Genomic DNA, 23,045 nt, shown 5'->3' with positions numbered 1-23,045 from the left:
GGATAATCCAAATGGGACCAGCAGAGGAGGAAGGGCTTTAAGGAATCCAGGAATCCAGGATGGACAGGATAATAATATCTGCTTGCTAGATGGTGGGTGCTGGCTCCAGAACAAACTCAGCACCAGACACTGGCTTGAGGTCAGACTGGGCTTCTGGCCGAGGGTCTGTGGTGGGTGTAGACAGAGGCTTTTGGGGTCTGTGATAGGCGTGACTAAACTCTAGGGGCGATTGTGCTCCTCATCCTCCTTGCTCATGGTGAACTGCTTATCTGGTCTAAGAGTTGATCTAAAAATTGGCACAAACGTCCCTTGAGGACCATCAAAAGATACTTCTTATTTGTAATATGTGATTTTGTAACTTATTTTGGGCATATTATGTGTAAATCCAGGTTGCATTACATATTTCAGTGTGAATGTGTATTCTTTGCAGTTTGTAAAATTTGTGTGGGTACTTCAGGAAAAAACAATACAAATCTATTATACTATTCATGGATTATTTATACATTTATATAATTTTGTATTGTTTTTGAAACTTACCGAAGAATTAAGATGCAGATGGCTACGAGGGTATAGGCGAAGAGTGTTCCAATAGACATCATGTCTACTAGAGCCTTCAAATCAAACACCAAGGCCATTATTGCTAAAAACACAAATAGTTCACTTATAGAATTTCAGAGGCAAAAAATTAAATGAAGACAACCAAATTTACATATCCTATACTGTATATTCAATTTCAGGGCTAAGAGTAAGTGGCCTTTGGGACGGCCTTAAATATCTCTATTTACCTCTGGTGTAGTAGTTTGGTTGCAGAAGGCATATCATCTAGATTAGTTACCGTTATGATGGTGTATTACTGTGATGTGTTTTTCAAAGAGAATTACCTGCTATTATTCCAGAAGAGAGTGTGGCGATGACAGGACTCTGTCTGGAGCTCATGTTACTCAGTGGTTTGAAGAGCAGCCCATCTCTGGCCATAGCAAACAGCACACGAGGCATAGGAAACATGGATCCCAGCAAACTGTTGAATAGTAAACAAACTGCACTAATGTTACAGTAATTTAACGTTGTAATTTATTTTACTATTTTGTGCATTTCAAGCAAATAACTCTTATCAGCTGCAAGAGTCATCCCCATCCAAACTGAAAAGGCAAGTTAAATTCTCATAGTTCTTCTTTTCTGCATTGTGATCATTAACTATCAAGTTCAACTGCAAGTTTGCTTCACTTATCTATACTGTGCACCTTTAAAGAAATACTGTAAGTTCTTAAAAGCTTATCTCTCATAGAGAACATAATGAACCTGGATGTACTGGTGGTTTTGTAGACTAAAGACCCAAACTAACAATAGCAAGGACTGACCATAATATGTGTTAAATAATAAACTGGATATATCTGTTCTGATATATCCTGCATCAACACAATCCTCGACAACTGTGTTTGACAGTCTAGAGACTGCATTATGCATACAACATTTGACTATATGATGTCAATGTGGCGAGGGGGGGTGGTTCAGCAAGGCCTGCAGTGGGAGAGAGAGTTGGAAGACCAGCGGTGAGTAAGTGGGTCAAATACAAACAACGTTTGTTTTTATTTTGTGAAATAAAAGTCACCAGCAGCAGTCTATCCGACCACGCCCTCTTCCTTCTTTTCCGATCATTGGCTTTGTTACATCCAATTTTACAGAACAAATGCACAGTTTTCCTTTTTAGTTTACAGGAATACACTGTACTGTCCTCTTGCTGATCATGTAATGCTGCTTTTTATAGTCCTAACAGTAAGCATCTAGTGTAGTAAGTGCTTTTTGGCCAACGTGTGTTGCTTCACCTTGTTGAAAGAGCACACAAAGATCCAACAGCCACAGCATACTTTGCAGGATCCCAGCCCACATAAGTGAAGGCTACAGGTAAGGGACTCTGAACATTTAGTTGGTAATAGGGCATCATGAGGGTGAGAGCAGCCGAAACTCCGAAATAAGCCAAGAAACAGATGAGAAGAGAAGCCACAATTCCTATAGGGATAGACTTCTGAGGGTTTTTGACCTCCTCACCTAGATACAGGAGACAAATCAAGTACAAAAACAATTAAGACCAGTAAATTATACCTTTTCACTTTATGTGTCTATTAAGGACCATTTTTGCTCAAGAGTTTTCATGCTACTTCAATACAGTGTCACATCAAAGTGATCACCCAAAACACCCAAACGCACACACACACACACACACTATAAAAGTACATTAAAAAGTACTATATTCCAAGACACCTGAAGCCATACGTGTCATGGCATTGACAATCCAACATGAAGGATTCAGGAATTCAATATAAATAGTCCTTAATGCACAAATGTAAAAAATACGGAGATTCTCAGGAGAACATGCATGCATAAGTGGCCAGGAACTGAACTAAAGGAGGGTATAAATAGACAGGACTAAATGAGTAAATTAACAACTAATAGGTGGCAACAATAGGTAACCATTGTAAAAAAAAAAAAAAAGTACACACTAGAAAATGCTCTGGTTAGTTACATAACTAAGATAAGGGAATGAGTTGCATTTCACAGTTTACTCTGGTACTGAAGTCTGATTTGTTCGCATTTGTGTAGCTGCACGTACCAATGGTGCTTCAACCCGCCAAAAGGGGTGGAGCCGACTGCTATATGAGTCGGCTCTGAGAGCCATTTCACCAGAACCTTTTGACTGATAGCAACACTCATTGACTCGCGTACTTCCATATACTACGACAGCTTACACAACACTCATTCCTTTATATCAGAGAACTGAGTTTATGTTAGTAACCTGAGCTTTCCCTTTTGAACGGGGTCTCCTGTTGCATTACGTGCTTATCGGGAATGCATCCATTTGCGAACGAAGTCCCTCTCTGAGCCCAACCCCAGAGCACCTATACTGAGGGCTCCTGTAAGCCCTCAGTATGAGCTAATAACAAGGCCCAAGCCACTTAGGCTGAGGAATACATAGCAAAACCTTCTTTACTTACATAAGGGATTAGGTAAATTTAAGTGGACAAAATCTGTGCCCTGCTGGGCAGGGACATCCGAATTATAAAACCTGTTGAAGGTGTTAACACGAGGATTCACATATAAATGGTTAACAACAAAAACAGCTCTGATCATGTATGTGACGGGACAGATTATGCTCCGTCACGGCAGACATTTCTGCCAATGGACAATGGATCATTATTGTCATGAATTAAAACATTTTTTATGGTACTTGGACATTTATCTTTACTTTGAAGGGACAGTTGTTATTTGAAATGTATGTATACACAATGTATTTCGTAATGCTCATGCAGTTATGCCTTTGTTTGATTGTGTGCACCAATTAAATAGAGTGAGCTGCAGGGAGAACACGATGTTAAACTCTCTATGAATTACATGTGTTAAAGTGTAAAGTTTCATCTGTCCAAATAACCACTCTTCAAACCGTTTTCTATTTTTGTAAAGTTTCATTTATTTGATAGGCATTGGTTAACATGATTACATTGGCTTACCCTGATCTCTTCTTCGCGGTTAGTTGTTCTTGGGTCTCACTGCGGAAGCGCGCCCCTAGTGAGTACCTATGTATATACTTGCTGCTTGAAAAGAGTATTTGTTATGAATTCACTGATTGCTGTTGTTTGTTTTTTTTTTTGCTTCCATTATAGGTTTATTGAAGAGGGTAAATTTGTAAGTCTCACTTTGTGTGGTTTAAACCCTCGGATTGTAGTAATTTGTTATCTTTAGTATTTTTTTTTCCCAGACTTTATTAATTTGTATAACCCCCCTGATGATGATGTAATGGTTTAGGCCAATTTGAGTGGCGGGAGTTGACGCTATTTAAGAAGGCCGTTCAGTATTAAAGGGGATGGGCATGCAAGCGGACGGCTGTAATTTGTCTTTGTCACTTGAGTGACTTTGTACTGGCTAGAAAGAAGCCAACTTTGTATATGATAATTTTGAAAGATTTTTTTTTTGTTATTTTTATTTTATTTATTTATTTTTTTTTTTTGACTCACATGTCAGTTTGTTTTTTTGGTTTCTCCAGTTTAGTCATTTATTATGTCTTATTATGGATTTTTGTCTTGCTTTTGGCTTTATTTGGGAAAATAAAGATCCCATCATCTTTGAATGTGGATTCTCCTCGTTCTTGAATGTGCTGAAACATCTACCTCTTGACTCCTAAATTCGACCATCCTACGACATATGGTGGCAGCGGTGGGATCCAGTGGTTAAGAGGTCGCACATTCTTGTAAATGATATGGCAACACGAGGGCGTGGTCAACCAAAAGGCGATCCTACAAAAGTGCCTGAGACCCCTAAGGTGCCATCTACTGTGCAGGATGCGGAAAATACTACGGCTGCAGTGCAACCTGATGCCAGTAGGCCACCGTCAACAGCTCTGGAAGAGCGTACAGACAGCCTGGAGGCGACATTGAGATCCTTTATGCATTCACAGCAAAAGCAGCAGGACCGATGGGAAGCAGAAACTCAGCGACAAGAACAAAGGTGGAAGACACTCTCTCATCAGTTTCAACAGTTACAGACTTTGGTGAGCACCAAACGACCTGATCAAACACCATCTGGACAAACCTCTGCCCAGTTGCAGGATCCTGTTTCACCGACGCACAGTACTGAAGTACCCTTTTTGTCCAGGCATGATTCTAATAGTCCTGTTCCTGATATTCCTAGTCAAGGTACACCTTTCCCACCTGTACATATGGGATGGACTGCACCTAAGATGCCTTCGTTTGATGAGGAGGATGATATTGAACATTATTTAACCACATTCGAAAGAATTGCATTGGCTAGCCAATGGCCAATGGACATGTGGGCTCTTTATCTAGTGCCTCTGCTTAGAGGTAAAGCCCGTGCTGCATATGTGGCGATGGACATTATTGATAGCAGAGACTATGTAAAAGTTAAACAGGCCATTCTGAGAAAGATGGAGATTAATACTGAAACGTATCGCCTCGGGTTCCGATCCATGTCCATTCGGGAGGGGGAGACTGCAAGAGAGCTGCAAAGCAGACTTAAAGATTTGTATGAGAAATGGCTCAATCCCAAACAAAAATCCAAAGAGGAAATTGGCGAACAAATTATTCTGGAGCAGTTTTTGCGGATGTTAAATCCAGAGTTAAGAGTCTGGGTAAAAGAACACAATCCTCAAACCTCTAAAGAAGCCGCAGACTTAGCGGAGACATTCATTGCAGCTCGTCGAACCAGCAAAGGTTACCAGCTGGGTACTCAAGGTAGTGGAGGGAAACCCCAAGGTCCACCACGAGACACCAAGAAGCCATCATACGGTAAGTCTGCGGGTGAGGCTAGGGTGTTTAATCGGTCCAATAGTTTCCCTTCCCAGAATAGTGCTGCTGTAAGACCTAAGGTTATTTGTCACAGTTGTGGCCAACCTGGCCATATTAAGCCTGAATGTCCAGTTAATAAGATTACAGACTCTAGACTGTTATTTTGTCCAGGTTCTAGGGATGTTAGATCAGTGATGTCTACTGACGCCATAGTTCCTGTAAAGGTGAAGGGGAAAACTTGGCAGGCTCTTATTGATTCTGGTAGTAGTCAGACCTTCTTCCGTAGAGCATGTTTGTTCCCAGAAGAAGTCACTCATATAGGCAAAATAAGAGTCAGGTGTATTCATGGTGATGAGATCGAGTACCCTACTGTAAGTACTACAATAGAAATTCAGGGACAAAAGTACCTGTTGACTGTTGGTGTAATGGATACTTGCCCCTATCCAGTTATTTTAGGGCAGGATGTTCCGGTGTTAGCAGAGCTGTTGCAGGGATGTGAGGTTACCGCTCAGAGCTATGTGACAACTCGAGCTCAGGCTAGAGAGAATTTGGATCAGTCATGGGGAGTATTGCCATATGCTTGTGAACAGACTAGGGAGAGAGTAAAGAAGACGAAATCTCAAAAGCGTAGGGACAAAGTCAGAGGACGTCATTTCAAGAGCAGTTGATGTATCCACCCTTGAATGATAGTGACATAGAGGTAGTGGATATTGCAAAGTTGCAAAGGGAAGACATTACTCTTGGTTCTTGTTATAAAGATGTCAAAACCTACGAGGAAGCGCTTAGGGAGAAAGAAGATGGGAATGTATGTTTTGCAATGAGGAATGGCAAACTGGTAAGGGTGAGTGGTGATACAGAACAGTTGGTAGTCCCTGAGATTCTTAGGACCCGAGTCTTGCACTTAGGACACAGTATTCCCTGGGCAGGTCATCTTGGTCAAGAGAAAACTGAAGAACGGATAGGTAGCAGATTTTACTGGCCAGGGTTGCATAGAGCTGTGGTGGAGTACTGTAAGTCGTGCCCTGAATGCCAACTTGTAGTTCGCTCCAAGAGAGGGATGAAAGCTCCTTTGATCAATCTACCAGTTATTGATATACCTTTCACTCGCATAGCTATGGATGTAGTAGGCCCATTAGAAAAAAGCAGAGGAGGACACCGCTACATTCTGGTAGTATGTGATTATGCTACTCGCTATCCAGAGGCTTTCCCCCTTAGGCATATTAAGGCTAGGCAAGTAGCTAATTGTCTTCTACAGCTATTTTCTAGGGTAGGGATTCCAAAGGAGATTTTGACCGATCAAGGGACCAATTTCAATTCCAAATTCCTGAAACAGGTTTACACATTGTTAGGAATTCAGGGCATTAAGACCACTCCATATCACCCGCAGACGGATGGCATGGTTGAAAGATTCAATCAGACCCTTAAATCCATGCTAAGGAAGTTTGTTAGTGATTCTGGTGCTGATTGGGACCAGTGGCTCCCATATCTGCTATTCGCTTACCGAGAAGTTCCGCAGGCATCTACTGGTTACTCCCCCTTCGAGTTGCTTTATGGACGAGAAGTAAGAGGTCCACTGGATGTTCTGCGCGAGAGCTGGGAGGGAGACGCCCCCCAACAGCAAACGAACATTGTAAGCTATGTTTTAAAGATGAGGGAGAAACTGGACCAGCTCAGTACTTTAGCTCATGACAATCAAATCCGGTCACAGTCCCGCCAGAAAACCTGGTATGACCGTAATGCCCGTCTCCGCACCTTTCAACCTGGGCAAAAGGTGCTCCTATTGTTGCCTTCTTCTGAGAGTAGCTTGTTGGCAAAGTGGCAAGGCCCCTTTGAGGTGCTTCGTAAGTTGGGGCAGGTCACCTACGAAATTGCCATGCCGGGACGACGTCAACCACAGCAAGTCTTCCATGTGAACCTATTAAAGCAATGGAATGAGCGTTCTGTACCTTTTAATGAGCAGAGATGGGCCTGTGTAGTGGAGGAGGAAGAAGAACTCAAAGAACAGTATTTCCCTACCACCAAAGGTAAAAGTGTCTCTCCCTCAGTTGCTCACCTGTCATCTGAACATCAGAAGGAGCTGCTGCATATTATTCCCAAGGCGTTGTTCCGGGAAGAACCGGGAAGAACAGAGCTCATTACCCATGACATTCGACTGAAATCTGCTGGACCCATCCGACAGACTACTTGTAGGGTACCGGCACGTCTCATACCTGCCCTGAAGCAGGAAGTGCAAGTCATGTTGGAGATGGGGATCACTGAACCTTCCCATAGTGAGTGGTGTAGCCCGGTGGTCCTGGTCCCAAAAAAGGATGGGGGACTACGCTTCTGTGTGGATTTTTCCAAACTTAACAGCATCTCTGCCTTCGATTCCTATCCAATGCCCAGGGTGGATGAGTTAGTCGAACGACTAGGAAAGGCACGGTACCTCAGTACTCTTGATTTATGTAAAGGGTATTGGCAAGTCCCCTTGGCTCCAGAGGCTCGAGAGCTAACGGCTTTCCGTGCACCAAGTGGGCTATTCCATTTTAACGTTATGCCGTTTGGCCTTCATGGGGCCGCAGCTACTTTTCAACGTCTTATGGACCAGGTCTTGAGGGGAGCTGAAGAATTTTCTGCAGCTTACATTGATGATGTTGTCATCTTTAGCACTTCTTGGGAGGAGCATATAAGACATCTGAGGGAGGTCTTTAGACGGATTCGGCAGGCGGGGCTTGTAGTCAATGCAAGTAAGTGCCAATTGGCTCAGGCTGAAGTGTATTACTTGGGATATATCTTGGGAGGAGGTACCATCAAGCCCCAAGTCAGTAAAGTGAGTGCAATCCGTGACTGTCAACCACCCACTACAAAAAGGGGAGTACGTTCTTTCTTGGGTTTAGTGGGGTGGTATCGTCGATTTATTCCCCATTTTTCTAGCAGAGCCACGGCACTATCTGAGTTGACAAAGAAGTCAAGTCCTAACAAAGTAGTCTGGACTGAAAAGTGTGATCAAGCTTTCCAGGACTTAAAGGAGAGTATGTGCCAAGGGCCTGTCCTACAAAGTCCCGACTTTGAACTACCGTTTTCTGTTCAAACTGATGCGTCAGGAGTGGGTTTGGGGGCGGTATTATTGCAAGGGGAAGGTGTGGACAGAAAGCCCGTCCAGTACATTAGCCGTAAACTGTTTCCTCGTGAGACTAGATATTCCACAGTGGAAAAAGAGTGTCTGGCCATGAAATGGGCATTAGATACTTTGAAATATTATCTCTTGGGGAAGGAATTTGTTCTGGAGACAGATCATCGAGCCTTGCAGTTTCTGCATCGAATGAGAGATAGTAATGCTAGAATCACCAGGTGGCATCTGTCTCTTCAGCCCTACAAGTTTGTGGTAAAGTTTCGGGCAGGAAAGGACAATGTGCTTGCAGACTTTTTATCCCGCCGCTATGTGGAGTAATTTCCGTAAGGGGGAGGGAATGTGACGGGACAGATTATGCTCCGTCACGGCAGACATTTCTGCCAATGGACAATGGATCATTATTGTCATGAATTAAAACATTTTTTATGGTACTTGGACATTTATCTTTACTTTGAAGGGACAGTTGTTATTTGAAATGTATGTATACACAATGTATTTCGTAATGCTCATGCAGTTATGCCTTTGTTTGATTGTGTGCACCAATTAAATAGAGTGAGCTGCAGGGAGAACACGATGTTAAACTCTCTATGAATTACATGTGTTAAAGTGTAAAGTTTCATCTGTCCAAATAACCACTCTTCAAACCGTTTTCTATTTTTGTAAAGTTTCATTTATTTGATAGGCATTGGTTAACATGATTACATCGGCTTACCCTGATCTCTTCTTCGCGGTTAGTTGTTCTTGGGTCTCACTGCGGAAGCGCGCCCCTAGTGAGTACCTATGTATATACTTGCTGCTTGAAAAGAGTATTTGTTATGAATTCACTGATTGCTGTTGTTTGTTTTTTTTTTTGCTTCCATTATAGGTTTATTGAAGAGGGTAAATTTGTAAGTCTCACTTTGTGTGGTTTAAACCCTCGGATTGTAGTAATTTGTTATCTTTAGTATTTTTTTTTCCCAGACTTTATTAATTTGTATAACCCCCCTGATGATGATGTAATGGTTTAGGCCAATTTGAGTGTCGGGAGTTGACGCTATTTAAGAAGGCCGTTCAGTATTAAAGGGGATGGGCATGCAAGCGGACGGCTGTAATTTGTCTTTGTCACTTGAGTGACTTTGTACTGGCTAGAAAGAAGCCAACTTTGTATATGATAATTTTGAAAGATTTTTTTTTTGTTATTTTTATTTTATTTATTTATTTATTTATTTTGACTCACATGTCAGTTTGTTTTTTTGGTTTCTCCAGTTTAGTCATTTATTATGTCTTATTATGGATTTTTGTCTTGCTTTTGGCTTTATTTGGGAAAATAAAGATCCCATCATCTTTGAATGTGGATTCTCCTCGTTCTTGAATGTGCTGAAACATCTACCTCTTGACTCCTAAATTCGACCATCCTACGACAATGTAGAATGTGCTTATTCTGTTCATTTTTAGCACTTTTTGTGTAAATTTATATTTTTTTCAACAAAAGAGTGTTGTCACTTTAATTACGAGAGCATGATTTGCCACATTTACTTTCAGCGTTGAAGGGGTGTGACCCTTGTCCAGCAGCCCTTGTAGAATGCTTAGCATGTAGAACACATCACAAGAGAATGGATCCTAGTTCCTAGCTGCACACCAGTCAGAAAAGACAGATCATTTAAGGTCATAAATGGATCTTGTAAATGTGGCTGCAGTCTTCAAAATGGTACAAGTCACACTCACAGGGAGTTGTAAAGAGGGGCCAAACATGATGGATCCACAGTTTTGGCCAGGGATGCCAAATCATCCGGTTGAGAGAGAGGAGATCTGTCTTCAATGGTATCGGCCAGGAGACTCAGGAAACCATGTCTGATTACTCCAGAGTGAGGCCACCAGGAGGACCAAATATCTAACCCTCCCAGACCTGTCTAATGAACTGAAGAAGCAGGGCTACCAGGAGGAAGCTCTACAGGTGAACGCTGACCCAATAATGGGCCAGGTCCACCTCTGCTCTCCTGAAGACAGACCAGATCGTTTAAACTGTTTGGGGATGCAGTCTACATTCTCCTAGAGCTACATTGCCCCTGGACAGCATGACTGCTCTTTGGATCAATCTGCCTGGCATATGAACTGCTCTCAGTACAATGAGATTGCAATATGCCCTAAATAGACGCTGGGTCATCCTGTAAAGGGAGCATGACCTGAGACATCGTGCCCCTCCAAAGCCGGCAGGAAGGTTTTTAGTGCTAGAAAAACTGCCATTATCTTGAGGCGGTTAATGTGTAAGCATTTCTCCAGGTTTGACCAGGAGCTAAACGCTGGTCTGCCCTCATACAGCTTCTGAAGCTTAGGGTCCAATGTCACTCTAGGGCAGTGACCTTGACGCGGGCCTGGGAAACGAGAAGGGTTTTCTTTCACTGCTCAAGCCCAGGCTAAGATTTAGGTTCTGAAACGCTCCACCATGCGTCCACGCCTGGCCTGATGTGAGATATTGCCTGCAATGATTTCTTTGTCGCTGTAAACTGCTCAGCAAAACCATCCACAGCAGAGCCGCACAGTCCCTTGGGAGACTGGAGTGTCTAGGAAGACGACTTTGTCAGTGTCACGGATCTCCATCAGATTTAGCCAAAAGTGCCAGTACCAAGCCAAAAGTGAAGCACTATGCCAGCCTGGGCAGCTGCTGAATAAAGTTTGTTAGGGCTGAGTTGGTCCTTAGATAGATGTGCTGCATTGGCCTTCATTCTCCGGGGCCAATGGAAGGCATAGATGAACAATGACTGCCTCTTCAAAAGGGTAAAGCTTGGCATAACCTTGTTCTTCAGCACCATCAACAGTGGTGAGAGCGGCAGAGGATGAAGGATTAACATGCACAGAGTAGGGGGTCGCTCCACATCCTGGTGAGGTCTTCACAAACTTCTGGAAAGAACAGGGCCGGCAGCTGTTGGGAGGATCATTAATGGTATCCCTTCAGGTACCAATCATCTAAAAGGCCTTGGACAGGCTCTTCTGGAGCTGAACAAGTTAGGCCGAGATCCTCCACAGCTTTGGTTAAGAACTCAGATCAGCACGCTGCCCATGCTGGACCATGTTGTTTGCGTCAGAGGAATGGTGTCGGGATTTTCACCTGAACATGCCCATTTCTCTGCATCTGAAGTTGCCAATGACATTGAGTCATCGGCGTGTCCTGTGACAAAAGAAATCGTCTGCCGAAAGAAATCAATCCAATTGCTGCCGACAAGGGGTGCTGACCCTCGTGTGTTAAGCACTCAGACACATTGAGGCATTGCAGGGAGAGTGAAGCATGCATGAGCATGCATGGAGTTCACTCGATCCCGGTGTTTGTACTCCGTTTTTGGGAGGGATGAAACAAGAGAGCAAGTCGGGGAGGACTGCCTTTGTGGAAGAAGATGATCCATGAAAGGAGAAGGGTGAGGCTCATTCTCTCACAGTGAGAGCATTCTGTCCCAGTGAGCACAGACTCAACGTGAATCTGTCGTCCATGCTTGTGTGTACAATGTGTTCAGTTTGTTCAGCTCTGTTTTGAAGTTTGATGGACATGGTCATTATGACCTGGGAAAAATAACAGCTCACAGTTTTGGAAGACAAATTGTGATTTTATTTTCATTTAATTAAGTATTCCTATTGTTGAAGTACCTGTGGTCGCAATGCAGTCAAATCCCACAAAGGCATAAAAACAGGTTGCGGCTCCAGCAAAAGTTCCCTCAAATCCAAATGGAAAGAATCCTCCTGTTCCAAAACTGGATATCGTTTTATTTGAGACTGAGAGATTTCTTTAAAAAAAAAAAAAAAAAAAAGCAATGCTTAAAACTAGGTATGTATTCTAAAAATAATTTAAATGTGCATTAAAACAATCTTTCATTTTCTCCATTTAATGTTTTATGTTGTTGATTTAAACTTGCAGTCAAAAGATTTACGATTGCTACAAATGCTCTGTAAATTTCATAATGCAACATACGCAGTTATTGTGTAGTTCCAAATATCCTTCTCTGTTATCTGCCAGTTTCTAATGTCACCCTTGATGAATCCAGCAATGATGACAAAAACCAGAACTACCATATTTATAGCTGTGAAGATCTTGTTGACAATGGCAGACTCCTTCACCCCAAAGGCAAGAATCCCTGAGAAATTACAACAATCAACATCAATTTAATCCATGTTGATTCAAATGACTGATCTTTACATAAATCATTTATTGACACTACAACAAATTTACTGGAAGTCTTACTTACCTGCCAAAACCAGGATAAGGCCAGCAGCAAAGAAGTCTGGATATGGAGCAAGGCCAGGTAAATTCATTGGTGTATTTTCACTCAAATAATTGGCAATCTTATTTCCAATCAGGTCATCAAAAGTGCCACTCCATGCTCTTGCCACACTGGATGTCCCTGTCATAAAGTCATTCAAATCAAGCAATTATACAAACTGATAGTGGTTCTGAAATATATGGCAGGTTTTTTTGGTCATTTAATTATAGGCATAATACTTTAGTGAATATAACTCTTGTAAGATTAATGTCACTGATTAAATGATTGTGTAATGCTACTGAAAAGTTCATAGAAAATCGTATTTGAGCTCGCCTGCAATTCCTAAAAGCATTGAGAGTTAAGCTTTTTAATACTTAGAGCTGTTCTATGTAACTCTTTGCCCTCTAGCTTTTAAAAACTAAAACTGTTTGCATCTTTTTGATTTTTGAAATCAAATACCTTACATTTATGTTGCGCTTTTCTAAGCATTCAAAGAGCTTTACATTGTCGGGGGGTATCTCCTCATCCACCACCAGTGTGCACCTCCACCTGGATGATGCGACAACAGCCTTATTGTGCCAGAACGCCCACCACACACCAGCTTATTAGTGGAGAGGAAACAGAGTGATGAAGCCAATCAGTGTATGGGGATTATTAGGAGGCCATGATGTTCAGAGCCCAATGGGCGAATTTTGGCCAGGATGCCAAACACCTCTACCCTTTTCGAAAGACATCCTGGGATTTTTAATGACCACAGAGAGTCAGGACCTCGGTTTAATGTCTCTTCCGAAGGACGGTGCTTGTTGACAGTATAGTATCCTCACCACTACACTGGGGCACTAGGACCCACACAGACCACAGGGTGAGCGCCCCCCTGCTGGCCTCACTAGCACCTCTTCCAGCAGCAACCTAGTTTTCACAGGAGGTCTCCCATCCAGGACCAGAGTCTTACATTACTCCCCACTCCCATAAGGTATGTCCCGCGCCATAAAACATCCAGTGGGGTGGAGGGGGGGGGCACTCTGGAGGCCTCTAGGAGCAGGGTTACCAGACGGAAGGACTCCAAAACGGTGCACATTCCGGGAACCATGGAGGATCTGGCAGCTCTGGGAGCCATGGTGGATCTGGAAGCTTTGTGTACCATGGCAGAGTAAGGAACACAGGAGGCCATGGTAGAACAGCCACCAAGGCCGTGGCCCCAGAACCCACCTCAACGGCGTGAGCTCTAACATCCCATATAAAAAACATGGGGACGTTTACAGGGTCAAAGGCCCTATGTGGGCCATGACAGGGGACTGGAGCCCTCCATGGGCTTAACTGGGGATTTGGAGCCCTCCCTGGGCTAACTTGAGGATCTGGAGTGATGGGGGATCAGGAGTCCTCCCTTGAGCAAGCTCTGGGGCTGGAGTTGATATTGTAGCCGACACTGGAGCAAGCTCTGGGGATGGCAGGCTTGACTCTAGAGCAGCTGGCGGGCTTGATATCTGTGTGAGCAGCTGGCCTGTCTTCTGAGCAACCGGTAACTTTGACATGGGAATGACTGGCGGGCTTGGCATCGGCACAGCCGGAGAGTTTGTCTTCAGAGCGACCAGTGGGCTGGAGTGAGCTGCAGCCGGTGAATTTGACAATGGCAATGGCTTTTCTTTGGTGCGCCCAGCAGGCTGAAATGTGAGCTATGGCTAGCAGGCACGACGATGGCGCGGCTAGCATGCTTCACAGCGGGGTAGTCTTCATACCGCAGAAGAACAAACAGTGGAACAAAAGAAAAACAACTGACTACTCAAAAATGAAAATCCTGGAGAATGATAGATGCTTAGTGTTTTTAAGTCAGCTGTTTTGTCACTAAACACACGACAAACACTGGATTGAAGGAGCGAGAAGGTGAGGAGTAGAGAAATCAAAAAAAGGTTTTATTTAGAGCATGCTGGGGATCACAGGACTGGAGACATCAGGAGAACAGAACAGAGACAGAACTCACAGTAAATACACAGACACCAAATTATCAAATTAATTAAAACACGACTGGAGACGAATGCACACAAATGAGGACAGAAAGACAGGAAGAACCAAATAAGGGCAATGAAGGCACACAAGGAGCAAAACACACACAAAACATGGACCAGAGTCTAACACCTGTTTTGAATAATCTGATCTATGCTCAATCTTCCTTTTTTATCATTGACAACATTATGTTTTTCCCTGTTTATGGATGTGACATGACAACAACATATATATATATATATATATATATATATATATATATATATATATATATATTAGGGGTGTAACGGTTCACAAAATTCACGGTTCGGTTCGATACGATACACTGATGTCACGGTTCGGTTCGGTTCGGTTCGATACGTTTTAGATACAGCAAAATGTAAAAACATCTCAACTTTTCAGAATGCCGCAAGCGCACCGCAGGTCATGTGACAAGAACTAACCAATCAGCTTCATCCTTTCCCGTAACAACGTTGAGAGCTCAGCCAAGATGAAGGATCAGCTGATCATAGTTGTATATGGATTGCAATTTTGAAATAAATTTAGTAGCAGAGCTACTGCAAGCGATTTTTAGAGCTGCAAATCCATTTATCCTTCGCTGAAATTTCCGCGTCTCATGGAGAGAGCACGTCATTGTTGCTTAGCAAAGACAGACGCCTCATGAGCGCTTCTGCCCAAGCGCTTTGGAAAGGAGGAGAAAGACGCGCTTAGCGTTTTCCATGCGTTTTTAGGCACGATATGTGAACGGCCCCTAAGGCGCTCGCTCACTCAGCACGCGCTGAAGGCTCGTTGCAAAATGTCGAATGCCTTTAACAGACCAGAAATATAAGATCCTAAAATAACCAACAGGTCTGGTGTTTGGGTTGGATTCCCTGTAAGCTATAGTTTCTAAATGCTGCAGGGATAGTTTGCTGCGTGCATGTTTCTCCTTTTTTTCGTCTTTTCCCAGACAGTACTGACGCATATATCCCAGATATTCCCGCTGGTGTTTTTTTTTTTTTTTTTTTTATTCCCGCTGGTGTACGCTACCCTGTCATGTTGCAGATGCGACATACCGTTGTTTTTTTATCCACCACTCTCTTGCCATCACCATTATAGCTTAAAGGGAATCCAAAGTGCACCCAAACACCAGACCTGTTGGTTATTGGAGGATCTTCTCATTTCTAGTCTGTTAAACGCATTGGCTATTTTGCAACGAGCCTTCAGCGCGTACTGAGTGAGCGAGCGCCTGCTGAGTAGCCTAACATAAACATATAAGATGGTGTTTTTTTCTTCTTCGGGAGTGTCAGGGGCGTTGCCTGTTACGTTGTTTGGGTTATTGGGCTACCTTGTTGAACGCATATCATTATATTTCTCTCTCTCTCTCTCTTTTTTTTTTTTTTTCAAATATAATTAATTACTCCAACGAACCGTTCGGTATACATAATGCGTACCGAACCGAAAGCGTCGTACCGAAAGGTTCAATACGAATACGCGTATCGTTACACCCCTAATATATATATATATATATATATATATATATATATATGAAGAAGCTTCCCAATGGAAACCTCGACAAGACACACACCTGTTTCACACATAATCCATCTGCAGTACGTATGCAGTCCGTGTGTTTCGTATGTGGTGCTGAAGCAGCAAGGACTCATACTCATTGTGCTTTCACACAGGACGCGTTTGCAGTCCGCTACTCGGTAAGTAAACAATCACTGCTCTGCTGCAGACCCAACGCTCCTGGAACGCACTGACGGACCGCAACCGCATGAACGCTGGAATCCGTAACGCATACGCACTGCAGACGGATTATGTGTGAAACAGGCGTTAGGTTGTTTGCACCATTGCAATGTGGAATTCGTTTACAGCTTTCTCAAGCAGTTTGTGATGCATTTTGGAAACAGGAGATGAGCCCCTGGTCTAATGCACCACCTGTCTTGAGAAACCCGTTCTCAAAGACTTAATGTTACTTTTAGTTATTATTTTATTTGGGTAGTACACATATTCTGAATGCCTTCAGCAGAATTCAAATGAGCCATTTTAATCTAGATTAATTCCAAGATTACAGTGAGATTAATATAGATTAAAAATAATCTATGCCCACCACTAATATATATATATTAAAATTTAGTCATTTAGCAGATGCTTTTATCCAAAGCGACTTACAAAATGAGGACAATGGAAGCGATCAAAAACAACGAAAGAGAAATGATATACAGGTGCTGGTCATATAATTAGAATATCATCAAAAAGTTTATTTATTTCACTATTTCCATTCAAAAAGTGTAACTTGTACATTATATTCATTAATTACACACAGACTGATATATTTCAAATGTTTATTTCTTTTAATTTAGATGTTTATAACTGACAACTAAGGAAAATCCCAAATTCAGTATCTCAGAAAATTAAAATATTGTGAAAAGGTTCAATATTGAAGACACCTGGTGCCACACTCTAATCAGCTAATTAACTCAGAACTCCTGCAAAGCCTTTAAATGGTCTCTCAGTCTAGTTCTGTAGACTACACAATCATGGGGAAGACTGCTGTTTTGACAGTTGTCTAAAAGACAACTATTGACCCCTTGTACAAGGGCTGCGGGAAGTAATTTTGAACAGGGGGTGCTGTATTTTTTTTTTTTTTTTTTTTTTTTACAAAAAACCTATGAGCCTATAGGCCTATTTAAAATACATCTAAAAATAAATACATTGAGATTTACTACTTTATTGTCATATACACTTCAGTGCACAGCCAGCCAGGGTCTGAAACACACAGACATCAGTTCTCAGATATGCCCAATGCACTATTAATCTGAAGCAGAATCAGAAATAATAGTTTAATAATTGAAAGAAAACGAAATAATTACTTCCATTACAATTTCAGATAGCCTATACGTACATGCAACTTATTTAGATACAACAAATAATATTACAACAAAATATAATATTAATCAAACTTCACAATAACGCTAAAACAATGCAATCGATTTGGGCAGCTGGCTTGAGTCACTGCACGTTTATGTCACACGCAACTCTATTAACTCCAAAATCTTTTTACGTACACCACAAGGAAATAATCTCTGACTATTTAAACAATTTGTTTATTGAACAGTTCTCCACATCCATTACGCAAAGAACACACGCACAGTATAAAGCTTTCTGTCTCCATCTCCAACCTTTTTACACAAATCACAAGGAAATAATCTCCGACTATATAAACATTATTTAACAGTTCTCCACAACCATTATGCAAAGAACACACGAACGAAATAATACTCTCCATCTCCATCCCCACCACCTTACAAAAATAGTATAGTGTACTACTTACAATTGCTTGGCTAGTCAAAGCTGACCCCACACTTGTTGCCAAAAAAATAAATGTTACAAGCGCGGCAGCACCATACTCTTACCTGAGCTACATGCAGGCGGGGTGCCCTGGTTACAGGTGTCCAAATGTCGAGGTGCGCTGTGGGGTCATGGAGATAAAGTCTCTCATGAGGGGACGAATGTCCAGGGAGTTCAGAATGTCTGTGTTGGTATGCATCAGCGAAAGGTGTGTGAGTCTTTTCTGGGTCATGGTGCTGCGTACCCATGTCTTCAAAAAACGCAAGGCGGAGAAAGTGCATTCGGATGTGGCCACGGAGATGGGTAGGCACAGACATAACTCGATCAGTTTTTCTATCTCTGAAAACATGGCTCTTGTTTGTGGCTGGAGCTTTATCAAACATGATGCTACATCTTGGACTGTGACACACATAAACCCTCGGCAAGCTGTTTGGCAATGCTTGGCCTAAGCATTTTGAGCTGGAGTCCAAGGCGGTCTGTATCAAGCTCCTCCGGGAGCTGAAGGGCATCCAGATCGACGCTTCTTCCCTCTGCTGCTTTGATAACAGCCCTCTCTTGCTTTGCGGCAAGCTTCATACTGGACTGATCAAATCTTCTGTCCAGCTCCGCCGATATCACATCAATAGCCTCGAAAAAGCTACGTCGCCAATCCACTGTTTGTGCGCCATGCGCGACTGCCTCCGGCTCTCTAGTTTGGCGAAGGCAAGCTGGGGTTTTGCTCAATCTAGGGGTGGTGCTGTCTGGCATTTTCAGGGAGGTTTGTGATGCGCAGGTTTCAACCTTGCGGATCAGCTCGTCCACAACTGCATCATCCCGGAGTGTGTCTATTTGTTCTTTCAGCACACCTGTGCATTCCAGTGCACCTTGCGCACTTGCTGTGGCACTCTGTAAGCTTGTGGCAACTGCTTCACAGGGTTCAAACAGGGCACGGCAGCATAAAAGACCAAAATATGTTCTCCCTTTTAAAGCCTGTTTGTAGAGTCCCCCAATCTTTGCTCTGCTGTCCCCCCTGACACTCTTGTCATCCTTCAGCTCGTGCAGTGTAGTCAGGAGAGCGGGGTAAGCTGCAATGACGCGGTTAATGGACATGTCACGGATACACCACCTTGTCGGGCAAAGGCTTAAGATGTTGACAGAAACCTCATCACAGCCAAAAAACGACTGGTAGAGCTGTTTTCACTTTGATGACTCTTTAATCACAGATGAGACACCCTGAACAAAGTTTAAAGTATCGGCCACAAGACTCACTTCACACGCTGCTTCTTGAAGAATCAAATCCAGTGAGTGGTTGCTGCAATGCACATAAAGTGAGTGCGGGTTTAACTCTTTAAGGCGAGCCTACATGCCTGAAAAACTCCTTGACATATTAGCTGCTCCATCAAAACAAAATCCTGCGATGCGTTCAATGGGGATATTTAGTCTTAAAAAAATATCCTTAATGTAACTGAAAAGAGTTTCTCCAATGCTGTCCCGGGCGTTATAAAATCCCAAAAAAAACTGTGTGAGGCTCCAAGCTGCTGTCAACATATTTTAGACAGCAAGAGAACTGCTCAGTGGTGCTAATGTCAGTTGTACCGTCAGCTGTGAGGCCATAAAATCGGCAGTGCGATAAGCGGGCAACAATTTCCCTCTGGATTACATGAGCAAACTTTTCAATTATTTCATTTTGTATAGTGTCCGACATCCAGTTGTCTCTTTCTTTCTTCAGGGAGATCATAGATGCGCTCCAGCATCAAATCATACAGTATTCCTTCGCGTGCTGTGTCGCCCCTGAAGGCAATTCCCTTAATGCCAAGGAATCGGATGGTCCTGAAGAGAAGCTCCAAACAGTGTCGGGCAGTAGCCTGCTTTCTGGCATGAGCGCTGGATAAGCGAGCATCGATGGGGACATCATCCAAAGCGGCCAACTTTTGTATTGACTCGCTGTGGAACTCTGATCTCTCATGCTCGTTAAATTTTGAAAAGATGACATTCAGGAAAGGGTTGTCTTTCTTAAATTTGTCTCTAGGTATGACTTTTTTTGACTGCTTTCAAGCAAACAAAACACAAAATATGATCAGTCTCTTCCACATAATGCAGACACTGCCATCCAGCAAACCAAGCCGGTGCCACAGAAAGTGAGAACGTTTCATTACCACAATGCCGTGCGGGAAATTTGAAACTGGATGTTGGCTGGAAGGGCTCGTCTAATCCAATCACGCTAGGTTGGGTTGCGGGTGCTGGGGCTGGGCCTGCCGGTTCAACTGCAGGCAGAGGCAGGCGGACAGACTCCCTTGTCATGGTTGCGGTATTTCTTCACGAGAATTCGTTTCTGTGACATATTTTCTCCTCGTTTCTGTCATTAAACTATGTAAATTTACTAGTCAGCTGCTGCCAAAGATGGATGTATTCTGCATGGAACGAGCGGGAAACCTCTTTACTCGGCGACCAAACCTGCCTGCCTGACGTTTACAACGTAACTTCCGAACCTGTGTTGATTAGGCCTCAAAATATGAAATTAAAATCCAAAATATATGTAATAGCCTATGTGTGTCAAAATCATTTTCTAAAAGACCTGCCAAGAGAGCATTCCAATAGTCCAGCCTGGACAGAACAAGAGCTTGAACAAGGAGTTGTGCAGCATGTTCTGAAAGAAAGGGCTTGATCCTCTTGATGCAATTTTAGCAACGTGGTCTAAGAAAATCAGCTGATCATCAATCATAACTCCAAGGTTTCTGCCTGTTTTTGAAGGAGTTATGGCTGATGTGCCTAATGTGATGGTAAAATTGTGATGAAAGGATGGGTTTGCTGGAACCACAAGCAGTTCTGTATTGGCAAGGTTGACAAGGTTGTATCCAGCAAGAAATGTCAGTTAGACAAGCTGAGATGCGAATAGCCACCGTCGGATCATCAGGATGGAATGAGAGGTAGAGTGGAGTGTCATCAGCATAGCAGTGGTATGAAAAGCCATGTTTCTGAATGACAGAACCTAATGATGCCATGTAGACAGAGAAGAGAAGTGGTCCAAGAACTGAGCCCTGAGGCACCCCAGTTAGATGTTGTGATTTGGACACCTCACCTCTCCAAGATACTTTGAAGGATCTGAAAACGTAAGACTCAAACCACTGGTCGATAGGAGGATCTGGTGGTTAACCGTGTCAAAAGCAGCGGACAGAATAAGCTAAATAAGTACTGAAGATTTGGATTCTGCTCTTGCCAGTCTTAGGGCTTCAACAACTGAGAGCAAGGCAGTCTCAGTTGAATGTCCACTTCTGAAGTCAGATTAATATAATAAATATGTTGTGTAGCATTACATTTGCATATATGTTATTTAATTTTTTTTTAAAAGGGCAAACAAGCACAATAAAAGTTGTTCATATGATTTTTGTGTCTTTGTTATTTTATAGTTTGGCATTTAATTTTTTTGTATGCAAAAAAAAAAAAAAAAAAACATTCATCTAATTCATTCTCCTTTTATGTTTCATGGAAGAATTAAAGTCATCAATATCTGACATGAGTGTAAGAAAATTAAATTTTTGGTCTCAATTGCTTCTTTAAATGTTAAGGTAATGGGCGTTGCCAGCATTAATGAGCAACAGCAGCCAGCTCAAATAAAGCATATTTGTTTGAATGTATTGTCAGTGCTGGGTATATGATGTTTGTTCTTGCCTATGATGTATGACAACAGTAAGTTCCAGCCGGTGATGAAAGCCCACACCTCTCCGACAGTGACGTAGCTGTACAGGTAGGCAGAGCCAGTTTTGGGCACTCGTGCACCAAACTCTGCATAGCACAAGCCCGCAAACACAGATGCCACTGCCGCAATGAAGAATGACACAATGATACTGGGACCAGCTACTGTTCTTGCAACCTCACCGGAAAGGACATAGACCCCAGCACCCAGTGTACTTCCCACCCCAAGGGCCACTAGGTCTAGTGTGGTCAAGCAACGCTTAAAGTTGGATTCTTCACCATCAGGCTCCACTGGCTTTCGCCTCGATAGGCTCTTCAAAAAGGACAGCACCTTGTCAGAGGACATCCTGAGACAAATAATATTGGTGATTATATGTCACATACAGTATGTCATGATAATAATAGATGTATTCAATAGAAACATTTGTATTGCACTTCAAGCTTTTGTTTTTTCTTTATATTTTCAATGCAAGTCTTTGTTTTTATTAGGCCATTTTTCAAAAAATATCAGTTATGTTTCTTTAGTCCATTTTAAGTGATTTTTATGTTTAAACATGATCAGCTTATTTCTTCTTTTCTTCATTATGTTTATTTGAAGCAGTCAGAATTACCCTGTGTGGGAAATGTGTAATACAAATAAACATACCTTGACTTAAATATTCTGTGTGCTGCTACGGAAGACTTAAACTTACACAGTGCTTCTGTTATCTGAAGATAATACAAATACATTTTATTTGTATACAACCATTTGTATATCAAATTCAGCTCATTTATAAGGAAATAAAAAAAACAACATAAAAAACAAAAAAATAACAGCTATGGTAATAAAAAGAAAGAATGAGGGAAAAACTAAAAGGGATGTAAAATTTAATATGCATTTGTTCTTCACTGTTTTATTAAAATGTACATTTTTGTATTAATTTAGTGTCTTTTTTCATTCTCTTAAACCCTTTTTTTAAGATAATTTTTAACCATTCATTTTCCTTAGTCAATTTTAGATTATTTCAAATGTTTAAAAATAATCTGTCTATTTCTTATTTTATCAATTATGCCTAAAACACTCAGAAATATGAAATGTGTGATACAAATACATTATCAGAGGGTAAGAAGACAAAGAAGAATAGATCATAAACTATTTAGAATAAAGCATAAACCCTAAAAATAAAAACAAGAAAGAAAAAGTAAAATATAATATTAATAATGATAAATTTAAATAAATGGAGAGCAGTTGAGGGGAAAAATACAAGGAAAATAAAAAGATTTGAAACATAGTAATATTTTTTTTTTTTTATGCATAGATCTTGGCTGAAAACAGCTAACTATATTTTAACTCTTGATAGACATATAAATAAATTAATTTAATAATATTCAGTCCACTAAAATGTTCAAAAGTCATATTACTTA

General features: G+C 41.9%; 1 protein-coding gene across 1 annotated transcript in view; it reads right to left on the bottom strand.

The window, feature by feature from the left end:
- The window catches only part of LOC127991411 (cationic amino acid transporter 2-like), a 28,250-nt gene that overhangs the window by 4,846 nt on the left and 359 nt on the right, over positions 1-23,045 (bottom strand). Inside the window, exons 2-9 of the mRNA XM_052591573.1 lie at positions 22,288-22,349; positions 21,618-21,988; positions 12,618-12,773; positions 12,344-12,506; positions 12,022-12,158; positions 1,824-2,046; positions 882-1,018; positions 538-640 (exon numbers count right to left, since the gene is read on the bottom strand). Of these exons, the coding sequence (XP_052447533.1) occupies positions 538-640; positions 882-1,018; positions 1,824-2,046; positions 12,022-12,158; positions 12,344-12,506; positions 12,618-12,773; positions 21,618-21,987 (1,289 nt within the window). The 5' untranslated portion in view covers position 21,988; positions 22,288-22,349. The remainder of the gene's footprint in view (positions 1-537; positions 641-881; positions 1,019-1,823; positions 2,047-12,021; positions 12,159-12,343; positions 12,507-12,617; positions 12,774-21,617; positions 21,989-22,287; positions 22,350-23,045) is intronic.

Source organism: Carassius gibelio, chromosome A5, assembly GCF_023724105.1.
Source record: "Carassius gibelio isolate Cgi1373 ecotype wild population from Czech Republic chromosome A5, carGib1.2-hapl.c, whole genome shotgun sequence".
Lineage (NCBI taxonomy): Eukaryota > Metazoa > Chordata > Actinopteri > Cypriniformes > Cyprinidae > Carassius > Carassius gibelio.
Note: the sequence above shows the minus strand (reverse complement) of the source record. Positions and strands in the feature narration are given on the sequence as shown.